Here is a 27,843-nt window from a genome sequence, read left to right on the forward strand (position 1 = left end):
AGAGCCGCCAACCAATATTGTCACCACCAATGAACTRAACAAAACTAATACCAATAATAATATTAATACAAATACAAGTAGTTTTATGAAAATAATCGGTAAATTGATCCGAACTAAAGAGCCGGACCTATTAGGAGGCGAAGATCAAACTGTACCACAAAAACTAGATGTATGTATTATTTTTGTAATTTTTATTTTATTTAATTAATTTTTTTTTGGTGGATATTTTCATATATATTTAGTTATAGAGATAGTTATTATACAGTATATAAAAAATTATATATAATTGTTAAGACATATGTATAGTTAATTTTATTTTTGTATAAAATTCAAATAATTTTATAGAAAAATTTAAAATTAAAATCAAGTTTTAGTTCAAGTTTTAAAACCAAATAACATTTACACTATATATATATATATATTAATCTCTATTTAGATGATTAATGATTTTAAATGATAATTATTATTATTATGTTGTTTGTGTGTTTGTCATTATTATTTAGTAAAATTTATGTTTTTTAATTTTATCATATTTTGTTTTCTAAATAAGTAAATAAAAATTTTACATTATATTTGATAAATTAATATTGTGAATTAAATTGTTATAAATTTATTTATGAATCAGATTAATTTATTCAATAGTTAATTTTTTTTAAACTATAATTTAAACAATTTTTTATTCAACAATAATTATTTATTATATTTGTCTATTAATTATAGGTATTTTAGTCCCTAATAATACCAAATAATCTTTTAGTTATTTGAATTAATTTATATTCAATTTTTGATTTTTTTTATTTACAAAAAAAAAATCTTCAAAGTTTAGTATAGTTGTAAATTATTATTGACATTTACTATACATTACAACAAATTTTGTTTTATACACTAAAAATTTTTTTTAATTATTAATTATTTAATTTATTTGATTTTTTTTTGTTATTAAAGAGATGCCTAAAAACCAGAGATCTCGTATCATTGGGAGTGGGCAGCTGTGTGGGCACCGGCATGTATCTGGGTAAGTCATATAAATCTATATATATATATACATATTTGTATATATATAACATTATAGACACAATTTTTTGTGGTGATATTTACTTTTAAATGTCATATACTATAAGTGCATATATGATATACTGTATATATATTATTGACTCTATGATACGGTATATAAATATGACATATCATTTGTCAATAGTAAAACAGACAGTTTTATTGAATTTTTTTTTATAAATATTAAATATATATATATATCAAATACCATAAAGTTTATACCGGTATTAACAGTATTTTTTTATACGATATATATATATAAATACTATTAAATATTTGATTCACTATTACTATATATATATATGTATTATATAATATATTTAATATCTATTACTAATACTATTACTATTATACATAACGTTATATATACTGTAAATTTGATTCATACAAACTTTTCTCAATTTACTAGTTTTTGTTGTTGTTTTTGTATATCAACTGTATATCAATATATTATACAGTATTATATAAGAGGTTTTATATAATATATCATTTTTATTATATGTTCAACTTCCCCCCCCCCCCATTCCTCTAACCCCACCCCCACCAAACGTAAAACAACCGAAAAGTATAGTACAATATACTGTATATATAAAACTATAATAAAATAATTGAAAATAAGTGACATTTTTGTCTGTTATTATTGTATATATATTATTATTATTATTTTGCTGCTATTTAAACATTTTTATCGATTTGACTTTTATTTTATTTTGTTGTTTATTTTGTTGCTTGTATTACAGTATTATTTTTGTTCAAACAATATACTGTATATATATATATATATATATATATATATATATTTACTGTACATTATAGATATAGTAGCGAAACTAAAAAACATCACTTTATAAATGTTTAGACAAAAAAAATAGATATAATAAGTTAAAATAAAATAATATATATATACTGTATATATATATATATTTGTTATATGTGTTTAACATTTAAATAGTGCAATATTTATTAAAAAAACTCAATATAAATGCCATAAGCTTTATATTTATGATATACACTACAAACATAATTTAATTTCGTATCGCAAAAATATTGATATCATTAACTTTGAACTTTAATAACTTTTTTATTTTTTAACTTAAATAAACAAATTTGATATCAAATGAAAGAACACTTTTCAAAGTTTATAAGTCAATAAATAAAATTGCATTAATTATCATATTATCTATAAAAAAGCATAAGTAAGAAATGGTAAAAAAAGTTATGTACAAAAAGTATTTTCGTGAAATCAAAACTTTAAATATTATTAACAAAATAAAGCTATTAATTTAGTAAAAACAATATTAATATCGAGTATTGCCTCCGTTGGCATCAATCACAGCCTGCAATCTTCTTGGAACACTTTGGATCAGCTTTTCTGTGACTTCTTCAGGTATATTTTTCCAGACATTAAATAACACAATTTAAACGCAGAAAAACTTTTTCTTTCGCTCTTTGGCACACGTCTGTCCAATTCATCCCATAGATGTTCAATAATATTGAGGTCAGGGCTCTGTGGCGGCCACAAAGTGTCTCAATTTGATTGTCAGACAACCAGTTTGCCAATTTTGATGTGTGCTTTGGGTCGTTGTCCGCTTGAAATAAAAAATCATCGCTTATTTGTATATAATCTATGACATGAATCATTTGGGGTCAAAATATTGTTAACGTAAATGTAGCGGTTTTGATGGAATTTTTTTTTTCGACCAAATTAAATATATATATATATCCCATACCATAACTGATTTCGAGTGCTTCACAGTTGGACATATATTATCAGGATATATATATATAAATACTATTAAATATTTAAACACTCGTTGGCTATATATATATATGTATTATATAATATATTTAATATCTACCACTAATACTATTACTATTATACATAACGTTATATATATGTAAATTTGATTCATACAAATCGTTTTCTCTGATTTACTAGCTTATTTGTTGTTGTTTTTGTATATCAACTGTAATATCAATATATTGAATCCAGTATTATATAAGTGTTTTTATATAATATATCATTTTTATTATATGGTCAACTTCTTATTTTTTGCCACAATTCGACTCAATACCCTGTCCCCTTTAGCACTAGTACAATATCTGTATATATAAAACTATAATAAAATAATTGAAAATGTGTACTTTTTTTCTTTACAATTGATCGGACAGTATTATCAGTTGTTGTATATATTTTTTATTATTATTTTGCTGACTCTCATATCATACATTTTTGGCGAATTGCATCTTTATTGTATTTTAACCATTTTTATGATAATCTTGTATTTACTGTTTATTTACGTGTATTCAAATTAATAACTGTATATATATATATATATATATATATATATATTTAATGTACATTATAGAAATCACGCGCGTTTTAAAAACACGAAAATAATTTTTTATAAATTATTAACAAAAACCTTGATATATTTTGTTATTTAAACCATTGTTTTGACCATCTAATATATATATATTGTGATTTATATATATATATATTTGATATCAAATTTGTTTAACATTTAAAAAATAAAATATTTATTAAAGTTTAAAGTTAATTATCAATATTTTTGATACGAAATTTATGTTTTGATATATCTTTAATATAACAAAAAACCATTTAAAATTTTATATGCCATATATATATGATTATAATCATTATTTTTTTATCATTGAAAATAATTTTATTATTTTTTTAAAGAAACACACATATATAGACAACAAAAAAGTTAAATCATAATCATTAATGTATATTTAGATAAACATATTTGATATAATTTATACTTTTTATATATATGCTTATTATTTTGCATAATAAATTGCCTGACAGTATATAAATTTATATATATATATATATTGTATAAAATTCTATACATTAATAAATAATAATAATTTAATAACAAAAGCACACATACATATATAAAAAAAATAAATTTTTACACAAAAGATCTTAATTAATTGCAGGTAATATATTAGATGATAATAAAAAAAATATATCTAATATACTATATATATATAGTACTGTATATATATTTTAAGCCGCATTTTTTTCGTAAACATGTTTAGGTGTATAGTCTATACATTGTATAGTAAATTATATCTATAATATCAATAATACAATATATACAGTATATACTGTATATACTGTATATAAGTGTGTGTGTGTGTGTGTATAGCGTGTAAATCCTATCTATGAAATAAATTTATATATTGTCGCACATAATCTAACAAATTGGGATCAATGATAAATCCTTTTTTTAAACAAAAAAAATTGTATTACAAAATAAAGAGAGAGATATATATATATAGAAAGAGAGAGAGAGAGAAAAAAATAGAGAGAGAGAGAGAGAGAGAGAGAGAGAGAGAGAGAGAGAGAGAGAGAGAGATTATTGTTTTATATATTTTTTTATAAGTCAACAAGCAAACTTAAGCTAATCAAATACAATAAATAGCAATAAATGTTTTTTTACTTTTATTTTATTTTATATACAGTATATATATATAATATATATATACAACAAATTATATTAATATTTATGAGTCCTCAATGTATTGGTTTTTTTTTGTTGGGCGAGAGTCATCAATCTATCAATATGTTTTTAAAATAATATCAATCACATTTACACAGTATAAATTATACTGTATATATATACAGTATATATATAGTAAAATATATATAACAAACATAAACATTTATAAAGTATTTATAAGTAAAGTATAATAATAACAACAATGTTTTTATATTATATCCAGATTTAATGTATTCAATAACATATATATATATACATAAAAAGTGCTACAATTTAGTAAAATGAATATTTTATATATATATATACAGTATATATAATAACATATCCATTACATAACATTTATGTTTACTTAGAGAGATAGACAGATAGATAGAAAGTTATATATATATATATAGTTTTAGTAGAAATTCCTACAAATTATATGCATTTTTATTGTAGTCATAGGCATAGTTTCGCATGAAAATTGTCGTATATATTATTATTATTATTATTATTATTACATTTATATATTTATATATATAAATAAATTTATAAAATGTATGAAAATATAGTAAATACAGAATAAAAGGCCATTAAATGTAATTGAGTTTTATATTGTGAATACCAAACACATATATATATATATATATACATAATATACGATATTTAATAATAAAATAATTACATCAATGATTTTTAATAGTTATAACATTTTAGTAATAATACCAAATAGTACAAAATAATAATAATAATAATCATTAAATATGTTACCAAATAATTTGTCCACAATTGACAATAAAAAATTCATTGTTATAAATACAATAAAAGTCAATAGAAATAAAGAGAGAGAGAGAGAGAGAGAGAGAAGAGAGAGAGAGAGAGAGAGAGAGAGAGAGAGAGAGAGAGAGAAACAGTTATTTTATTTAAATTTAATTTTTTGTTGTCATTTTTAATCATTGAAATGTGTATATAAATTATTATTATTAATAATACATAAAAAATACTGTATAACAAAATATACATAACTTATTGATGTGTGGGCTGAATATATTAGGAAATTATTTTAATCAAAATTTACATTATTTTTTTTTGCTTATTTAAATAATAGTATACTGTGTATATTGTGTATATAGTATATATTAAATTGTTTATACTGTATAATACATTGATAATAATGTGTGATATATACGGTATATATTTAGAGAGAGAGAGAGAGAGAGAGAGAGAGAGAGAGAGAGAGAGACTGATAATCATAATCATAGTTATAATACTACTACTAAATAATAATAGTAATAATAATAATAATATAAAGAAAATATTTGATTAATATTAACATTTCAAATAATAATAATGATAAAAATTATTTACAGAATATTCTTGATGAATATTTTTTAATAATAATAATATAAAAGTATATACAGTATATATATAGTTAGAGTATAGATATACGAAAAATAGTTTATTTAATATATAAATTAACAAATCTATGAATGAAACGATGAGATCACTCATTAAAATATGCAAATAATTATTTATATATATATACTGTATATTAATATATAATCGTATGTATAATATTGAAATTAGATGTCAAAAACAATAATTTCAGCCCAATAATAATATACAGTATATGTTAAAGTATTTTAGCATTAATTTAATAAATTGAAAAATGTTTAATTTGCATTGTGTGTGTGTGCGCGTATGTGTATAGATTTTTAAATTATTAATTACCCAATTATTTTAGGTTTTAATTAAAAATATAATATAAGTTAAATACAATAAAAACTAAATACAATTTGCCTCTCATTTGATGCCAAAAACTTGTTGTTGTTTTCAACAACCAAATGGATAGTCAAATAGTATATCTCATAAAATACTCTCTCTCTCTCTCTCTCTCTCATCTCATCTCATCTCATCTCTCTTTAGTGTTTAATGGTCTCACGTATTGCTATATCGATTGATTGGCCAAATAAATGGTAATAATTAGTAGTTTACAGATAGACATGAATTGATTGTTACCAACACTTGACTTGTTATTCAAGTAGAAAATCAATAGTAATTGAAAAAATATCTATATATATATCTATACATATATATATATATATATATATATATATATATATATATATATTAGGACAGTAGGTATATAATTAGTATAAGCATCAAAACTGTAAATTATGACAAAACTTTTATTATTAAACAAAAGTACACTTATTTTTAGTCATAAATACAAATTTTCACAACATTTGCTCATTTGGTTCAGTTTTGGTGACTTCTTAAAGTGTTCAATGTCTGAGAAAACCATAAATTTTGCTTCTCGTGATTTTCGGGCAATAATTGCCTATTGTTATCGGCGCGCGCTGACGGCACAGGAGGCGACAGATGAAATTAATGACACATTGGGATCAAATACTGTTATTTACTCTACAGTAACGCATTGGTATCGAGAGTTCAAATTTGGTCGTACATCACTTGAGGACATGCCGAAGTCAGGTCGACCTCGGGAAGTGACCACCGATGAAAATGTGGCCAGAATTCGGGAACTACTTCAAGTAGATCCACGAATGACACTAATACAGATGGCATATACATTGAATATTTCAACCGAGAGAGTCCATCATATTCTACACAATTATCTTAATGCAAGACATGTTTGTGTCAAATGGGTACCCCACGTGCTGTCAGCCGACCAAATGGCCACTCGTGTTAAGATCTGCCGGGAAAACCTAAAGATATTTTCGGATGGCGGAGATCACTTTATTTATCGATTAGTGACTGGTGATGAAACATGTGTACTTTTATGACAATTTAAACAGTAAAGAAGCAAAGTTATGGGTCATAGAAGATGAAGAGATCCCGAAGTTAGCCAAACGTGAAGTGCATGTAAAAAAGATAATGTACGCCATTTTTTTTCGCTCAACCGGTATTGTGAAAATCGTTAAGTTAGGAAAGGGAGAGAAGGTTACCGCCGACTGGTATGTGAAGAAATGTTTGCCTCAAGTCTTTGAATCTGTTTGTGAGGACCGCCCGAAGTCGGGACTAACTGGTATTTTTTTGCATCACGATAATGCCCGTCCTCACAAAGCATTGGTAACAACCAAGTATCTCAAAGACAATGGTATTCGACTTCTGGCACACCCACCGTACAGTCCTGATCTGGCTCCGGCTGATTTTTGGCTTTTCAAAAACCTCAAGAAACACCTGAGAGGAACGGTATTTAATAGCGAAATTGAGATTGACATCGCTATTGAGTCATTTTTGGGAGACCTAAGTCCAGCCGACTGGCGCGGGGTCTATGAGAAGTGGGTCGACCGTATGAAACGTGTCATAAGGGCTAACGGAGACTATATTTAAATAATATTTGAAAAAAACTTGAATAAAATTGTCTTAAGCTACCGAGGCTAATTTCTTTTCTACCAATCTAATAGTATATATATATAATGTATATATTGTATAATAAATGACAAATTCTAGTACAACAACAACAACAAAAAACTCATATAAATGGGAAATAAGTAGTTATACATTGTTTAAACATAATGTTATATTAGGAGATAGCGCTCTAGAGGTATATTCATCTAAAAAAAATTTATATACATTATATAAAGTACTGTACGGTATATATATATACTGTATATATTATGTATATACCGTAACTATAATGTATTTGACAGTTAAGCCAAAAAATAATATTAAAAAAAGAGAGATCGGAAAGTAAATAAAAAAATCGCATAAACTATACGACAATCAAAAAATCAATTCTCTATTTCCTTTAACTCTCTCTCTCTCTCTCTCTCTCTCTTTCTCTCTCTCTCTCTCTCTCATATTTAACTTACCCCATAGATTATTATTTTTTATACAATACATATAGTTTTTACTTTTTTCATATATAAATATATATATATATATAAATTTTACAAAATATAACATTTTATATACAGTATGTTTTAGAAATTTTTATATTATATATATATATATATATATATATATTGTATATATAAATTATGTTTATATATATATAGCTTAAACATATATAGTACTGTATATTTTTGTTGTATTGATTGATTTAAATTTATAATATCTCAATACATCTGTTAGTGTTTTTTTTTATCCTATTACTACAAATAAATATACAGAATATACAGTATATAACATACAGTACTTTACTTTCGGTAAATAAAATTTTATATTTATAAAAATTTATAAATAGATATTTGGTAGTAATAGACAGAGAGAAAAAACTAACTTATTTGCCATTAGAGATTTTTTTATAAAATAAATTTTTTAAACTTTAAAAATTTCAATTTATAATATTATTAGTGAATATATATATATAGTATATATCAATAAATAAAAATTTAATCAAGATAAATAAATAAAATATAAAAAGATTTTAGTTGAAGTTATGCTAATATACTGTATTTGGTATATACTTGATATTATTAACTAAACTTATAATAATAATAATAATATCTTAAAAATATTWTTATTTTTTATTTACTATAAAAATAATAATAATAATATTAAAAAAATTTAATACTATATTATGTTAATCAGTATTTTAACAAAAATAAAATAAAATACATGTTTAACTTTTAATGATTTAACTAAATAATGATAGTAATAATAATAGTTTTTTTTAAAAAAATAAAATAAATTTACAGATTTTTCATAATAAATTCAAATCTTTAGTACTGTTTATACATTATATTATATATAAAACAAATTGAAAATAAAAATAAAAAACATTAACTAAATTAATGACTGATAATTAATGTACTATTTTTTACAAAACTAAATTCAACAACAATTGTTTTGTGAATAATAATAATTTTGTTCAAAAAAAATAATTGTTTATATAATAATAAAAATATATATATTTAGTTTTTTCATAAATTTCCATAAATGGCAATTTATTTATTAAACTTTAGTTTAAGCCTTAGTTATATAAATTTTATATTATAAAAAAATAATAAATATTTTATTTTCTAAATAAACTACATTAGAGATTTATACACACACAATATATATATATATATATAAACAATATATTATATCGTATAAAATAAATAATATCATAAATAACAAATAATAAAATACTACAGTATATGAATAAATTATATAATAATTTATTTAGTTTTTAGAAAAAATAAATTAAACTTTACATAAAAATACAGTATATTTTTAATAAATATATATATAATTAATGTATTATTTTTTGCTTTATATATATATGATATATACATATATCATATAACTTATATAYGGTATATGAAATTCATATTATGAAATATATATTATTTTAATCCCTTATCTATCTATGCATACATTTTCCTACAGTTGCCGGTATGGTTGCCCATAACGTTGCCGGACCTGCCGTCATATTTTCGTTTACCATTGCCGCCATTGCCAGCCTATTTTCAGGTTTGTATTAATAATAATAATTAAATTATATAATAAATTAATATATATRAAAATATTTTTGTATAAATTGAAAAATTTTTAATATACATATACTAAGAGAAAAACTAAAAACTAAATAAAAATTTTCTCTAATTTTTAATTTAATTAGGCGTTTGTTATGCAGAGTTTGGCGTACGGGTGCCTCACACTACAGGTTAGTTATTATATACCTATATATTTACACGTATATATATAGGTATARATATATATATATATATTGTATATAAATAAATAGTATATATTCATTATTTATATATAAAATTATTTGTTATTTAAAAACACATATCATTAAAACAATTTGGATTATTTAAAAGCACATAAATTTTGTAATTCATACAATTAGCATATTTTTGTATATTTTTGTTTTTTGTTTTTGTTTTGTTTAATTACTGTACAAATATTTCACAAAATTTTTAAGTAGATTTAATTTTTTTGAATTTTTGTTTTTTAAAAAAATTTAATTAAATATTAATTTACTGCATAAATAAAAATAACAAAATAATAGTTTAACTGTTTTTTTGTGTGTGTATGTAAAGAATATTATTATTATTAATATAAAGAATATTATTAATAATATACAGAATATTATTATTAATATAAAAAAAACTATTATTATTATTATATAAAACATTATTTTCTTGCTATTTATTTAGTTACCCAACAAAATAATATATATTGATTTATTTTTTAATATTTTATTTTCATCTAAAGATTTTTTTGGTTATATTTATTATTACTCTTAATGTAWGATAAAGTAAGAGAGAGAGAGAGAGAGAGAGAGAGAGAGAGAGACTCTTTGCACATAATTAATAAAAAAAAAAATAATTATATCTTTCAGTTATTTACTATATATTCTTTATATATACTMTATATATATATACTTTAGTATATACTGTACATTAAATACAGTATACAACAAAAATAGTAACCAAAAAATAAAATAATAATATTATTTTTGTTGATATTATTTGATAAAAAACAGGATCAGCTTATATGTACAGTTATGTGACAGTTGGCGAGTTCATAGCATTTGTAATCGGGTGGAACATGTAAGTCATAACTAGCACCGGGTGTTTATATAACACATACACACACTTCCAAATATTTTTGAAACAAAATATATATATATAATATCTTTTATATATAATGAGATTAATATACCAATCAATCAATCAATCAATCAATTAAATCTATTAATACAATAACCAGGGTATTGGAGTATCTGATAGGAACGGCTGCCGGTTCGGCGGCCATATCGGCCTGTATTGACGCCCTGTACGGCGGATCCATACGTCGATCGATGAAATCGACGTTCGGTACGTTTGTCGGCCATGTACCCGATTTGTTGGCCGCCGTCATAACGGCACTGATGACCATACTGTTGGCTACGGGTGTGAAAAAATCCCTGCTGTTCAACAATGTCCTCAATCTGGTCAATCTGGCCGTCTGGTTGATTATTGTTTGTGCGTCAATGTTTTACATTGATTTCGATAACTGGTCAGAACATGGCGGTTTTCTACCGTACGGTTGGTCGGGTATGCTAAACGGTGCGGCCACCTGTTTCTATGCGTTCATTGGTTTCGATATTATAGCCACAACAGGTATGATTGTATTTTAATCTGGTGGGGTGGGGTTTGGGTGATGGGCTAAACTACAGTCAGCCCTACTATCCACCCCCAAACCCACCCACACCCCCATTAAATTAAACAATAATTAGGTTTAACTCCCATTTCAATTAATAAAAAAACGGTTGTAGATATCACACACACACACACACACCTAGAGATTAGGGCAAATAGAAAGTTTCTAGGAAAATTTCCTAATTAATAAATTTCTATAGAACCTATTTAACTTTTCCCCATATTTATAGTTATAATAATAATTAATAAGGTATAATATTATACATATAATATAATATTATACAGTATAGTACAGTACTATACAAAATGGGATACTTATACTRTATATATAAAATAATTTAAATTATTTAATAATAATTAGTTTTGTAAAAATTTTATTCCTATGTTATTATATATAGTTTAATAGTTTAATTAATTAATTTTTTAACTTTAATTAAAATACTTATATTAATATTTAATATATTGTTATTGTTTGATAGCAAATATCAAGATAATAAAATTAACCATGGGGGAATCTCATAGATATAAAAATTTATTTTAGAAACTTTCTAGAAATTTGTCTATTATTTTATATTAAATTTCTCTAATTTTTTKCCAATACTACACATACCATCCTACCTGCACTTACCCGACCAATAACCCGGATATACTGTATACATATATATCTGATAAAACATTGGTGTTACCTATTATTATCATCAACGGGTGACCCAATATTTTAACACTGATTATCATCATTACTACCATCACTACCACTACCACTACTACTACAGGTGAAGAAGCGGAAAACCCTCAGCGCTCGATACCTACTGCCATAATAACGAGTCTGGTTATAGCATTGACAGCTTATGTATCATCCGGTATGTGTTACTGTCTGTATTTGTCTGTCTGTCTGTCTGTCTGTCTGTCTGTCTGTATATGTGTTTGTATTTTATTTATTTATAATATATATATAATATTTATTTATTTTTTTATATTGTATCTCATTTGTTATTTAACATTTATTATTAAGGAATATTATTATGATAATAATAATAATAATGATAATAATGATGATAATAACAATAATAGTAAATAATACAGTATAATACTTATTATATCTATTGTACTGTTAAATGTTACCAAACAGATAAATGTTAGGCTGTTAAAAGTCATCAAAAAAATATATATAAATATATTGTATATAAATGTTATGCATTATTGATGTGTGAAATACAATAAATATTCAATTGTTACTTATATTATTACAATATACTATAGTATAGAAAACTATTATAGTAAATATCAATATAATACATACATATATTTAAGTTATATGTGATGAAAATAATCAAAATAGCAGTAATAATAGTAATAATAGTAATAGTAATAATATTAGTTATCATATAATATTGAACAGTTAGAAAAATGTCAAATTTTTAGATCTTATTTATATATATATACTGTATATGAAATAATATATTTATTTTTATATACACATAATATTATATTTATTTTTAATGGTCTTTATCGCACAAAAGTCAGACGCATATGTATCACAATTTTTAAGCATATATTTTATTAAATTGTCTTTATATACAGTATATATATACTGTATATATATCAATATATTATATAAAATATAGTTACGGTATATATATATATTGGATATACTGTATTATGAGTGTGTTTGTCATATAATGAGCACGACTACCAAATGTAATCATATATTCAATATACATATATATATATATATATTATTTGATAAAATTTATATCCTTTTACATAATAYTATATAACTAATATTTTATATAAATTTTTAGATGCAATTTATTTTTTATTTTTTTTTTGAAAAATTAATAGGGTCTCWATTTAAATTCTATAGTTTAYATAAAATATTACATAATATATATWTATAGTAAATATGTTAATAAATTATATAAGATTATATATATATATAATTTATGTAATATAAGTATATAATAATTGAAACAATTATCATTTACCAATTTTGCTTTTAAAATTTTAAAATTAATTAACTAGAAAGTATTATTATTATTATAATTATTTAGTATAGTACAGTATATATGTTTTATTAGGTATAATACAGTTTTAAATTATTAAACTAAATGATGTTTTTTTAAAAAATTTAATCATTAAATCTGTAACTGTACTGTAGATTAGTATTTAATTTTTAATTTTTAAATTAGTTTTAATATAATATTTATAAACATTAAGTATTTTTATATTGTGTACAAYTTAACAAAACTTTATATATTTTATTTTTTAAAATAACAATTTTATAAAATTGTATCATAAATTTGATCTCTTTTTTCTTTAAATTTTTTAGTTTTGTATATTATTTTAATAAATGTCAAACAACCAGACAAACAAATTTTTTCAAAAAATAATTATTTTATTTTACTTTACAAATTTGTTTTGGTTAATAATTATTATATTATTATTATTTTATTTAGTATATAATTTGCAAATTTTATAAATAAAAAACATTATTTTATTTTAGTAAAAATAATAAAAAAAATTTTTTTTTTGAATCTTGATGTTTTATTATACAGATAATAAAACATTAAAAACAACAACAAAATAAATAAATTTTTTAAATTTGATCATTAGTTTTAATAATGTACTAAAAAAATTTCTAACTGTATATCAAAAACAACAAAATAAATAAATAACAGTATTTTTATTTTTTAAAAAGATTATACAATATAGGACAAAAATTTTAACATTTATTTTTTGGGGAGCTAGATAATTATTTTTTTTTTAAAATAAATGATTTTTTAAAAATAAAAACAAAAACAACATCAAACATAATATTAAAATTCAAAAAAATTATTTTAATATTATAAATWATACAAATTAACATTATTACTGGGATTAGCTAAACTAGAAAATTATTTATTTGATATTTATTRGAGGGGGGGGATTAAATACTATAGTATTATTGTTGTATTATATAGCAATTTAATTGCCATATATATATAATRTAGATAATTAATAGAAACATTAATATATTATATAAAYACAGCTATATATATATATTAATATACAGTATATTATAGTACTGTTTGTACAGTTGATAATACTATACTATACTAGAGTTATTTATAATTATAAACTACTGTATATAGTATTATTAATGTTCAACATATTCACTGTATTATATAATATATCTTACAATATATTTCTATATATAGAAATATTAAATGTCATATAATGTTTTTCAATACCAACAGGGTAATTATTTATTTTATTTTATTTTTTGGTATTATACATATATTTATTAATTTTGTTAATTATGTGCAATTGTCAATTTTACATGTAATAAGTAATAATCATCAAATATTTACTATTACTTATTTGATTATACTGTATATATATATATACAGGGTATAATATAATAAATCAAATTATATTTATTAAACACATATWYWTATATATAAATATATATAYACAATATATTAATTAATCATTTCTGATAAAAATATAGATTTTTAATTTAGATATTGTTAATTAATTAATATTTATTTTTTTTATAATTTTATTATAAATATATGTTTAGCTAGTTAAGCTTAATCAATTTGTGCAACTATGTGTGTGTGTGTGTGTGTGTTTTAGTTGGCATTTAATAATGGATTTTATTTTATTTTTTATTTAATTTTCATGAATTATTTTATTTTATAGTTATTTAGTAATTTTTGTTAACCATTTTCTCTAACTTACTGTAAAAATACGGGGATTTAAGCAATCGCTTGTAATTAGTGGTTATATTGTTAGTATAACGGCACTCAACTGGATGTCGGAGCTTAAACTATATATATATATATATAAATTATATTATAGTTTATATATATAGATATATAAAAAAWATATTATATAGTAATTATATGAGAGATTTTATTATAACATCTAAATTTTTGTCGGGTTTCTTATATTATTATTATTATATAAAACTAACATTTTCTATACACTAATATTAACTGTATATTGTATATCAATTTAGTCAAGCATATGTTTGATGTGATCGATAACAAACAATAGCAATAAAACTAATACACAAAAAAAAACTTGAAAGTGTCATAAATTTATCAAGCATAAATTTTTTCTAGTTATATAATCATCAATACAGTCAACAACAAAACTTATAATTATAACAAAAATCTTATTTATTATATATATATATATATATATATATATTTATCATCTAAAATATATTGATACAATATTTTTGTTATATATATATATATATATATATATATATATACTATAGTATATGTTAGGAATAATCTATTGATCAAATAAAATATTTGGATCTAATTGTACTAAATATAGTTTAGAGATAATAATGTAATAATAATAATAATAATAATAATAATAATAATAATAATATTGATAATCTCGTAAAGGATAATAAATTGTTGATATATTTTCCATATATCTAAACCATGTATTTTCATCCTCTAATTAAGCACATCATAGATAAGCTTGAATTTTGTGATAACAAAAATCGATAACAGAATCCATTTTTATCTTTTTTATGAAGAGATTCATAATAATCTCTCTCTCTCTCTCTCTCTCTCTCTCTCTCTCTCTCTCTCTCTCTCTCTCTCTCTCTCTCTCTCTCTCTCTCTCTCTCTCTCTCTCTCTCTTCTCTCTCTCTCTCTCACTCACTCACTCACTATTTTACTTACTTATTCACTCACTCACCCACACACACACACACACACTTACCTATACATACATAGTATATAATGTATACATAYATAAAGTGAATATACTTATACAGAATCTCTCTCTCTCTCTCTCTATATATATATATATATATATATAACTATTTCTAAAAAATATTACATTTATTGAATTGAAATTTAAATATATATATAACGTTATATTCAATATACATATATATATAAAAATTTAAAAACTAAAAACTATATTTTTTTGTTGTTTCATAAATCATACAATAAAAGCARCAACAAAAAAGCGTTCAACAATTATTCATTGCTTATAACTTTTTTTTATATTTTTTTCCAAAAAGTATTTTATATTTTTCAAAAAGAAAACTAGATTTACTGTAAAATAATAAAAAAAATAGTGAATATGTATATTAAAAATTGTAAAATAATTTTTTGTTGCAATTTTATCGCTACTTATTGAAGATATTTTTTTAAAGGATAAAAATAGAGAGAATATATAGAGAGAAAAAACTGATTATTAGTTTTTTTTTATCATTTAAAGTATTTATTTTTAGGGATGATACACATATTACGTGCGCACTTTTTTAAGAAATCTAAATCCCTATTTTTGCATTTTTTTGTATATATATATATTGTAGTTGTCAAAAAAGTTCGCTTAGGTCGACCCCTTCCCATCCCAAGTGTGAACGTAATATGTGAATCCCCCCTTAACTATTATATATATATATAAATTTTAGCTGTATAATGAGATAATGTAAATTTGATGTTAATTGATGTGTGCAAGTGTTTTAATTTATTTATTTATCTAATTTTCTTTATAAAAAAAATATCTAAAGTCAATTAGCAAAATGTGTCAAAAAAAAATAAAACAATTTTTTTTAATTATTTTTTAAAAAATAATTGATTAAAGTTGATTAGCAATTTTTATTTTTTTAAAACATTGTTGTTGTTGTTGTTGAAAGCAAATGTTAGCAAATAAAGTAATATAGATTTTTGTTGTTGTCTTTTTTTYAAAAAAATAATATCATATTAAAATATATATTTTAAAAATAAAACTAAAAATTTTTAATGATTAATATAAATTTTTAATATACTTCCAGATATTATATTTAATATTTTGTATAATATAGTGTATTGTATATGTATAACAATATACACTACTCTAGTATATTAACAACGATAGTAATATGAGATCAAAAAAATTTTAATATTGAAATATTGAATTACTATATAATATTTTATACATTATTTGTTATATTACTATATACTTATATATATATATATATWTWTRTATATATATATATATATCACATTGAGTTGTGTTAACTCATGTGAATATTTTTATGATGATCTCTCTCTCTCTCTCTCTCTCTCTCTCTCTGTATATTATGATTGAAAAATTTTCACACATTATTATATATATAGTATATATATATATATATATATATTGATATAATATTATATTATCGTAGAGATCATGTTTACATAATAAAATTAAGTCAAAATTTTTAATCTAATATATTTGTAAATATAGATTACATATTATACTACTGTGTATATGATATACAATATAATAATATAATATCAAATATTTTTATATAATATATAAATATCGTATATATATATATTATAATATGAGACTCAAAATATAATTTTATTTTTATTTATTTATTTTTTGTTAAAAAAATTTTTACTCTACTTTTTCTTTGTTATATAAGATTTCTATCCTAGAAATCATGTCTTGAAATTTAAATCTATTTATCTATAAATTTATTTATTTTTTTAAAAAAGATTTTATTATTATTTTCTTTATAAAATCAAAAAATATATATAATAATAGCAATTATTATTATCATTATCATTAAAATGGTTAAAAAAATTAATTTAATGTCTCACTAATCCTTTASTACTTTAGATAAAGTTATAAATTTTTTTGAATATTTATTTTAAACACAAATTTCTTGGCAATTATTTTTAAAGACCAAAAAAAATTTATTATTAGAGTATTTTCTAAGATATTGTCAATTTATGTTTGCATTTAGAAAATAAAATAATAATAATAGTGTTTAGTTATGCAAATAAATGCAAATAAATGCTTAAATATTTCAATAAAAAATACACTTTAAGGATATATATATACGTGTTTTAAAAACAATTGCTTTTTGTGTCTAAATCATCAATTATTTATTGTTATTTTTTTGCGTTAAAATACATTTAAAAAATTAATTATATATATTTTTATATTATATATATATTTAAATATTTTTATGCTGAAAGTAACATAAATATCTCTATTGAATAGTATTATAATAGAAACTAATAGTGAATTTTTTTAAAAACTGTTAAATATAAATTTAAATAAATTTAATTAAATTATTGTCTACACGTTTGCTAAAAACAATGTATCCACACAAATAAAAAATTTTATTAATGCTCTCATCATAAATAGGTTATACATAAATTATAAAGTTATATAATACTATTATATTACGCATATATATATATATTTAAATTATTTATAATACAAAACATTTTACTATTATAAATTTTTAACAACATTTAATTGACAAATGCATCATGCATAATAAATTTGTTATAATATTTAAGAGAGTATTGTTATTATTATTACTGTATTATTATTTTCAATATGGTACACTATACCGGTAGTATATTGTATTAGAATATGGAAAATTACTCATGTTATCATAATATTAATAATAATAATAATAATAATAATTTATCATTGATAATATTAATTAAAATTATTTCAWTATATATATATATATGTAGAGTATATTATTTATAAAATTAATATTATTTTTTAATTAATATTATTTGAGAAATTTTATATAATAATAATAATAATACTAATAATAGATAACATAGTAATGCCTATTTAGTATACAGTATTAATATAATAGCTATTAATATATAACAAAATTATACTTTAATAATAATAATTATTATGAAAATTTTATATATAAATTATCAGTGGACTGAAAAAAATACTAATTTTTAATTTCTAATAATTTATTAGTTATATAAAAATAAACTTTGATTTTTTTTTGTTTGTTTGTAAGTCATCTCATTTAATAAATTATAATCAAAAAAAAAATAAACTAATATTTATATTTATAATATCAATCAGTTGACTATATTATATATTAAGAGTGAAAAATTATTTTACTTTTTTTTAAAAAAAACTCAAACAAATTCAATTTAAACATATAATTTATTTCATTACAATTGTTGACAACTATTTTTTTTAAATAAATCAATTTCACGCTTCTCTCTCTCTCTCTCTCTCTCTCTCTCTCTCTCTCTCTCTCTCTCTCTCTCTCTCTATATATATATATATATATATATATATATATATATATGTCTAATTCATATGTAAATATTATACAGCATATAAATGTCTAATTGTATACTAGTATAGTATAGTCATAGATTTTTTTGTCAAWAAAAAAATATTTATAAATATATATATATGAATTATTATATATATTATATTATGTTGACATCTAAATGTTTRTAAATTTATTTAAATKAAGTCATAAATATATATATATATTTATATATGACTTCATTTAAATATATATATATATATTAGTAGTAGTATTACATGTTTAGCTTAAATAGATGTTAATTTATATTTTGAAACAAAAAAAATAAAACTATATATTATATATACTTTTTTATGACTTATAACCTATTTGTTTGTTTGTTATATCAATATATATATATATATATATATATATATTATTATTATTATGTTGACAACCAAATTTAGGTCTAATCATTACACTTGTGGTCCCCTATGACCAGATAGACCCGAACTCGGCAATGGTCGAAATGTTTGCCAGTCACGGGGCCAACAAATTGAAGACCATTGTGGCCGTCGGCGCACTGGCAGGTTAGTAGTCAGTCCAGTCCAGTATACTACCCAAACCATACAATATACTGTATAATGTCGTACATTATATTATAATAATAATAACTTTATTGATTAAAAACTATATAAACATATAATTTATTTTATTTTTTTCGATTAAAAATCAGTAGTAAAAAAAYTATCAAATAAAATATGTGTGTGTTTTTGAAAATGACATTAAATTAGCATTTTTGTTGAATATATTATACAGTATTGTAATATATAGTATAATATTACATACTATAATATAAGTTTATAATAATAATGTGAATGTTTATTATACAGTGATTTTTAATGAGTACACACACACACACATAAAATTACAAACATACACACACACATACATACACACACATATACATATACACACATACATACACACACACACATAAACACACATACATACACACACATAAACACACACACACACACACATAGTATTTTGATGTAAATTATATACAATATATAAATCATTGATAGCCCACACATATAAATTGTTTGGTATATTACCCTATAATTTAGTGAAAATTTTCTATATAATAATATTATAATCTACTCTATACATAGATATAGATATAGTACACTAGTTATCCATTATATATTTGGYATAAAATTAAAAGMTCAAAAAATAYATTTCCAAAAAATTAAATATAAATCCCCTTAATTATGTTGACAACTAATACAAGTACAGTAATAATAATAATAGTCATTAGTGTCTACACACTATTTTTAGCCTAAAAACTAGTAATTAAAAATTTCAATATAAAATAATAATACTAATAAATTATTATAATATAATTTTTACAAAAATATTAGATAAGTTAATTTTAATTTTATCAACAAAATTTTTAATTATCAACTTTATATTAAATATTAAAAAATTAATGATAACTTATTTATGAAATTTATTATTTTTTTCTTTAAAATTTTCTTTAAACAATTATAGGACTGTTAGTATCGATGTTGGGATCTATGGTATTATCAAACTATTGAATTTAATTAATTATTTTTAAAATAAAATTACGTTTATCTCTATATTATTAACATCTATATCATTGATTTAATTATATGGCTCATACCTAATCATAATGATGATGATTGTAATGGTATATACCAGTTCCCGATGCCCCGTGTTGTCTATGCCATGGCCAAGGATGGCCTAGTATTTCGTGAATTATCGCAAATATCTAGTTTAACTAATACCCCACTAAAAGCTACGCTAATAATGGGCGCCTTTACGGCATTTATATCATTGATTATGTCGCTGGAAGTGCTCGTAGAGATGATGTCCATCGGCACACTTATGGCATATACACTGGTATGTCATATATATCAATATATATATAACTATAATATATATAATATTTATATAATATATATATATATATATAATAACTATCATAATAATAATTATAATTATTATTACCATAATTTTTATAATATATGAATTATTTTTAATAAACTTTTATAATAATTACAATATTATCAAACAAAATAAAATTGTAATTAAAATTTTTATTTATTTTTTTTAAAATGAAATTCAAATGATTTATCAATTTCTCTATTATTAATAATAATGAGTTAAAAAATTATAGATTTATTTTTATATAAAAATTTATAGTAATTATATCAATAATATTAAATAATTTTTTTAAATTATTACAAAATACTTGTATTTTTGTAATTGTATATAAATTGTTATTTTAAGACAATAATGATTGTAAACAACTAAATATATTGATATAATAGAAAATTTTATATATATTGAATAAGATATTCATTAATTTTAATTTATTTTTGTTTAAAAATATCTTATCGTTATAAACATACTCATAATGTAAACCCAATAGTAATTAGTAGACTTAATTAAATTAGCATAAAATTAATTAATTAAAAAATAATAATAAAATTAATTTATAGATTAGAAATAATTAAGCAAATATTTTTTTTTGTAAAAAAAACAATAATATGATATATAATTGAATATTATTTAGTATTATCAATATATTAATTGTTTAACAATTAATTTATATTATATAATATTAGCTAAAATATGGCATAATAATTAATTTTTACACTTAATTAGCTATGAATTAACTGATTATATCATATATAATTTTTCAAATAAAACATACATTGAATTAAAAATTGGGATTTTAGCCAAAAATTTTATTATATTTGTAAATTTTATCACCAAATTTATAATAACATGAATTTTTAAAAAATCAATTATTCTTATCATTATTAAGGAGATTAACAACAGTAACAAATGTTAAATAAATAATTATTTTCAGCCAAAATAAAAACAATATATAAATATAATATTTATGACAAAATTTTTTATTATTAGTAGTAAATGTATATTAATATTATTAGTAGTGTTTATCATTACATTTTAGTTTTCTCTCACATTTTTTTTCTGGACAAACATTAATACAAAACAAAACAAAACAAAATATAAAAAATGTTTCAACAAATGATTGATATGTCTTTAGGTAATACATTGCAAATGATGAGCACTTTTTCTGAGTATTATTATTATTATTTGACAAATAATGAAAAAATAGATGATATAACAAAAGTCGACAAAAATATATATATAATAATTGATTGACAATATATATATCATATATATTTTTATATTAGGATATTATTTAATATATATATATATATAATATTTATATAGTAAATAAAATAATAATGTGTTAATATATATATATATACTATTATTAATATTTATTAAGTAATTAATTCAGTAACCAAGTTATTTAATATTAATTAAATACATATATATATATATATATATATATATATATACAGTACATACTATACAGTATAATAAATTGTAATTTAATACAAATTAATACAAATTAACTAGAATTGTGTTTATTTAATAATGTATTCAATTTAATAGGTAATTCATAAATTTTTAATTATCGGTAATAAATAAAATTAATTTTGTTTCTTTATTGATTTTTTTATTAAACTTCCAATTAAATACTTATTTAATAATTTAAATTAGATTGATTTATTAATAATAAAATTATTTTTTTTAATTAGTAAAACTTCTAATATCATATATATAAATTTTATTTTATAAAATTAAACATTTACTATTTTATTACTATATAATACCAATATTATTATATATTATGTATTATTAATTTTTTTGAAATAAATAAATTGCTAATCGTTAAATTTTAGTTAATTAATTATAACTAATTATTTAGTCATTTTATATCATAGATTACCATTAATATATATACACTTTATATATATATATATATATAATATATGCCATGTATATTGCCATAATTAATTAATTATTAAAACCATTATACARTATATATACGATAATTTACATAACTATTGAAACTAATTAATATTATATTAATTTTTTCTAATTAATTAATTAATATTAATTAAATATAATAACTGTTTTTTTTAAAAAAAAAGGTATCGACATGTGTCCTATTGTTGCGCTATCAGCCGTCGCGAACCAATTTAGTAGATCTGTTACCCCAATCGATACGGTCGGCCTGTCCGACACCGATCAAAGAGGTCGCACCMAATCCAATGATGTCTACTGAGGCCAAGTTTACGCCGTTTATGGGTAGCGCTACCGCCGGTGGTGGTGGTGGTGKTGGCATCGGTAGTACACATCAGCAACGAATACACACCCGACGAACSAACCGATGGGATTCRTCCGAAAGCGACGAAACTGATCCCAATTGTTATCGTCAGGAGAGCAAAGACGACGAGTTTCTGGTACCTGGAAATGCTGGCTTTCATTACGGATCGGTTCCCTATCAGCACGGAGGCAGCAGTGGCCGCCGATACGCGCTTCCGTATGTATACACAACACACCCACCCCACCCCACCCATCCATCCATCCAAATACCCGACCAATCTATTCACTATAATATAATATAATTTCACTATTTTATTGTTGTTGTTGTTGATGGTGTAGCCATTATAACATCAAAGTGATGATAGTAGTAGTAGTAGTAGTAGTAGTAGTAATAGTAGTAGTAGTAGTAGTAATAGTAGTAGTAGTGGTAGTAGTGGTAGTAGTAGTAGTAGTAGTAGTAGTAGTAGTAATAGTAGTAGTAGTAGTAGTAATAGTAGTAGTAGTAGTAATAGTAGTAGTAGTGGTAGTAGTGGTAGTAGTGGTAGTAGTGGTAGTAGTGGTAGTAGTGGTAGTAGTGGTAGTAGTGGTAGTAGTGGTAGTAGTGGTAGTAGTGGTAGTAGTGGTAGTAGTGGTAGTAGTGGTAGTAGTGGTAGTAGTGGTAGTAGTGGTAGTAGTGGTAGTAGTGGTAGTAGTGGTAGTAGTGGTAGTAGTGGTAGTAGTGGTAGTAGTGGTAGTAGTGGTAGTAGTGGTAGTAGTGGTAGTAGTGGTAGTAGTGGTAGTAGTGGTAGTAGTGGTAGTAGTGGTAGTAGTGGTAGTAGTGGTAGTAGTGGTAGTAGTGGTAGTAGTGGTAGTAGTGGTAGTAGTGGTAGTAGTGGTAGTAGTGGTAGTAGTGGTAGTAGTGGTAGTAGTGGTAGTAGTGGTAGTAGTGGTAGTAGTGGTAGTAGTGGTAGTAGTGGTAGTAGTGGTAGTAGTGGTAGTAGTGGTAGTAGTGGTAGTAGTGGTAGTAGTGGTAGTAGTGGTAGTAGTGGTAGTAGTGGTAGTAGTGGTAGTAGTGGTAGTAGTGGTAGTAGTGGTAGTAGTAGTAGTAGTAGTAGTAGTATTAATGTTGGTTTTATAATGATAGTCCACTCATAAATTTTTATGTAGTAGAGCTATCATTATAATAAAATGCTACTACTAATAATAATAATACTGATTATTCAATATATTGTTACATTGTATATTATAAAATTTATATATATTATATTATATAACTTATATAATTTATATATGCTAATGTAATAATATAAAGTACAGATATTTAGATGTTTTGACAGTTTATTGTATTGTATTTTATTATATTTTTTGTTGGGGTACTATATCTTGGAGGATGGATATTTGTTATTTTTATAAAAAAAATTATATTTAGTAATATATAATTTATTTTCTATGTATGTGTGTGTGTGTGATATATTATAAAAAATATATAGTGTATATACAGTGTATATATATATATATATATAGTGTATATATAATGTATTATTGCTATTATTTAAAATATCTTCAACTATTGTAGAGCAGCTATAATATGTAATATAAATTTTGAAATATTCAGCTATCGATCAACACATCACATAATATATATACAGTATATATAGTATATATAAATTTGTATATATATTTATTTTTGTTGTTTTTTTTATTTGGTATTACACTTTAATACAAACACATAACACACACACAATATATATTKATATTATTTTTACAGTAAAATTTTTTTTATGATTATCATATTGTTATCTTTATTTGTGTGTTGATATAAAAGCAAACCTATTTTTTGACAGAAACTCATATTTTTTTATATATATAAATTTTTTTATTTAATATTATATTATCGTACAATAGTTGTAAAAATTTTCTTTACTATTATTATTATTATCAATACTACTGGTAATCCGTTATCATACAAATAGCCATTAATAATAGTGGCTATTATTTCAATGTTTGATATATAAAAAAARGTTAGATATTGAATGAGTGAGTGAGTGAGTGAGTGAGTGAGTGAGTGGGTGAGTAAATGAGTGGTGAGTAAGTGAGACTTACAGATAGTGATTCACACAACACTAATACCATTAGTTTATTTTTTGTCATAAAAGCATTTTCTTTAACACAAGTTTACCCTCAAAACTACTGGGAATTGTCATAACATATATACATACATATTGTATAGTATAATACAATACTAAGAATATAAAGAATATTCTTATATTTCATAAATAAAAACCAAAAATAAAAAAACATATATTTATATATAATTTAATTATTAATCAATATATATATATATATATATATATATATATATATAGGGCCGGCATTCTAGACAAATATGAGAAGCTCTGTCTCTATTTGTTTCCCTATGGCTGGAAAGTTCACGGACCGGCAACGGATGAGTCGGGTATATTAGTTGTCAAACTGGTCGGTCTACTATATACAATGGTCATCATATTTGACATAATAGTAGCCTATTATATACATTGTCTCAATTGGGACAATCGTATCATTTTATTATTATTTGGTCTACTATTTGTGGCCATTGTTGGCTGTATTCTAGCCATTTCCCGACAGCCGCAGATCAGGTATTATCTAAAAAAAATTTAAAAAATACATTATATATATGTAACTTATTTTATGTTTAATATATTTAACACATTTTCTCCTATTAACACCCAATCACCCACTATCCCGACCACACCTACCTACCTAACTCACCCACACCCACCCAACTAACCTAATTAACAGGTGTGACCTGAAATTTAAAGCACCGGGAGTGCCGTTCGTGCCTGCGATTGCCATAATCATCAACATATATCTCATATTAAGATTGTCTATCTTAACGCTGGTCCGGTTCACTGTCTGGATGATTGCCGGTATGTTTGTGTGTGTGTGTGTGTGGGTGGGTGAGTGGATGGGTGTAGGAGGAGGGGAGGGATGGGTCTGTCTTATCTGAAAATATCACTGAAAAATACGAAACAATTAAATCAATTATTATTATTACATATATCTTCAGGACTGGCGATGTATTTCTGTTACGGAATCAAAAACTCGTCACTTGAGACACAGTCTTCATCGTCGGAAACAGTGGCCAACAATAATAATAATAATAGCGGCGCCCAACCCATGGAGCTGACCATTCCGGCCAATCGGTTGCCGTCGGGCMGCCGCCGCTGCCGCCGCACAGCCGCGAGGGACACGAAACGATGCAATTAGTAGACCCAATGGTTTTGGTTTTTCAAACAACACTACTATTGAAGACAATTGGCAAACATTTGATTGAATACATTATTTTAAAAATATATATATATATTCAATATATTGTTATATAAATTATAACACAAAAAAATATTATGAATATTAATATCTAATATTAAACTAATCTAAACAAACAAACAAAAAAATTTACCAAATTTTTAAACAAAAAAAAATAACTAGACTTCCATTTGTTATATACCTAAATATTTACCATTAATTATACCATTGACTCTGAAATTATTATTATTATTATCATTATTATTATTATTGATTGGAAACTAAATTTTTATTGACTTTTTTATTTGCTATTTATTTATATAATTATTATATATTTATTTATTTATATATACAGTATATAAACGGCTCTCATTTACTTGTAATTGTTTGTCATTTAACATATATATATATATATATATATATATATATATATAATAACCAAATAATTATTATTACAGTATTATCAATATTATTATTATTATTATGATTATTATTATCACTATTTTTTTTGTTGAGGACAGGGCTGTGATATTTCAGTGTTTTTTTTCTCTCTCTCTATATATATATTTCTCTAACTTTTTTTTCTTTGATGTGATATTTCAATATTTAAATTTATTATCAATACTTA

General features: G+C 21.9%; 1 protein-coding gene across 1 annotated transcript; it reads left to right on the plus strand.

Annotated features, from left to right (window-relative positions):
• LOC128957397 (probable cationic amino acid transporter) lies at positions 1-27,176 on the plus strand. Its single transcript, XM_054303141.1, has 14 exons — positions 1-169; positions 946-1,015; positions 9,906-9,989; positions 10,138-10,182; positions 11,011-11,077; positions 11,238-11,629; positions 12,442-12,528; positions 20,159-20,281; positions 21,246-21,274; positions 21,417-21,617; positions 23,756-24,147; positions 26,276-26,545; positions 26,709-26,836; positions 26,977-27,176. Exons 1-14 carry the CDS (start codon positions 86-88, stop codon positions 27,174-27,176), a joined length of 2,172 nt encoding a protein of 723 aa, XP_054159116.1. The 5' UTR covers positions 1-85.
• The last annotated feature ends 667 nt before the right edge of the window (positions 27,177-27,843 follow it).

This window comes from Oppia nitens, unplaced genomic scaffold (assembly GCF_028296485.1).
Source record: "Oppia nitens isolate AA-2021 unplaced genomic scaffold, nextdenovo-longstitch-racon4-pilon3 scaffold3_pilon_pilon_pilon, whole genome shotgun sequence".
In the NCBI taxonomy this organism is placed as follows: domain Eukaryota; kingdom Metazoa; phylum Arthropoda; class Arachnida; order Sarcoptiformes; family Oppiidae; genus Oppia; species Oppia nitens.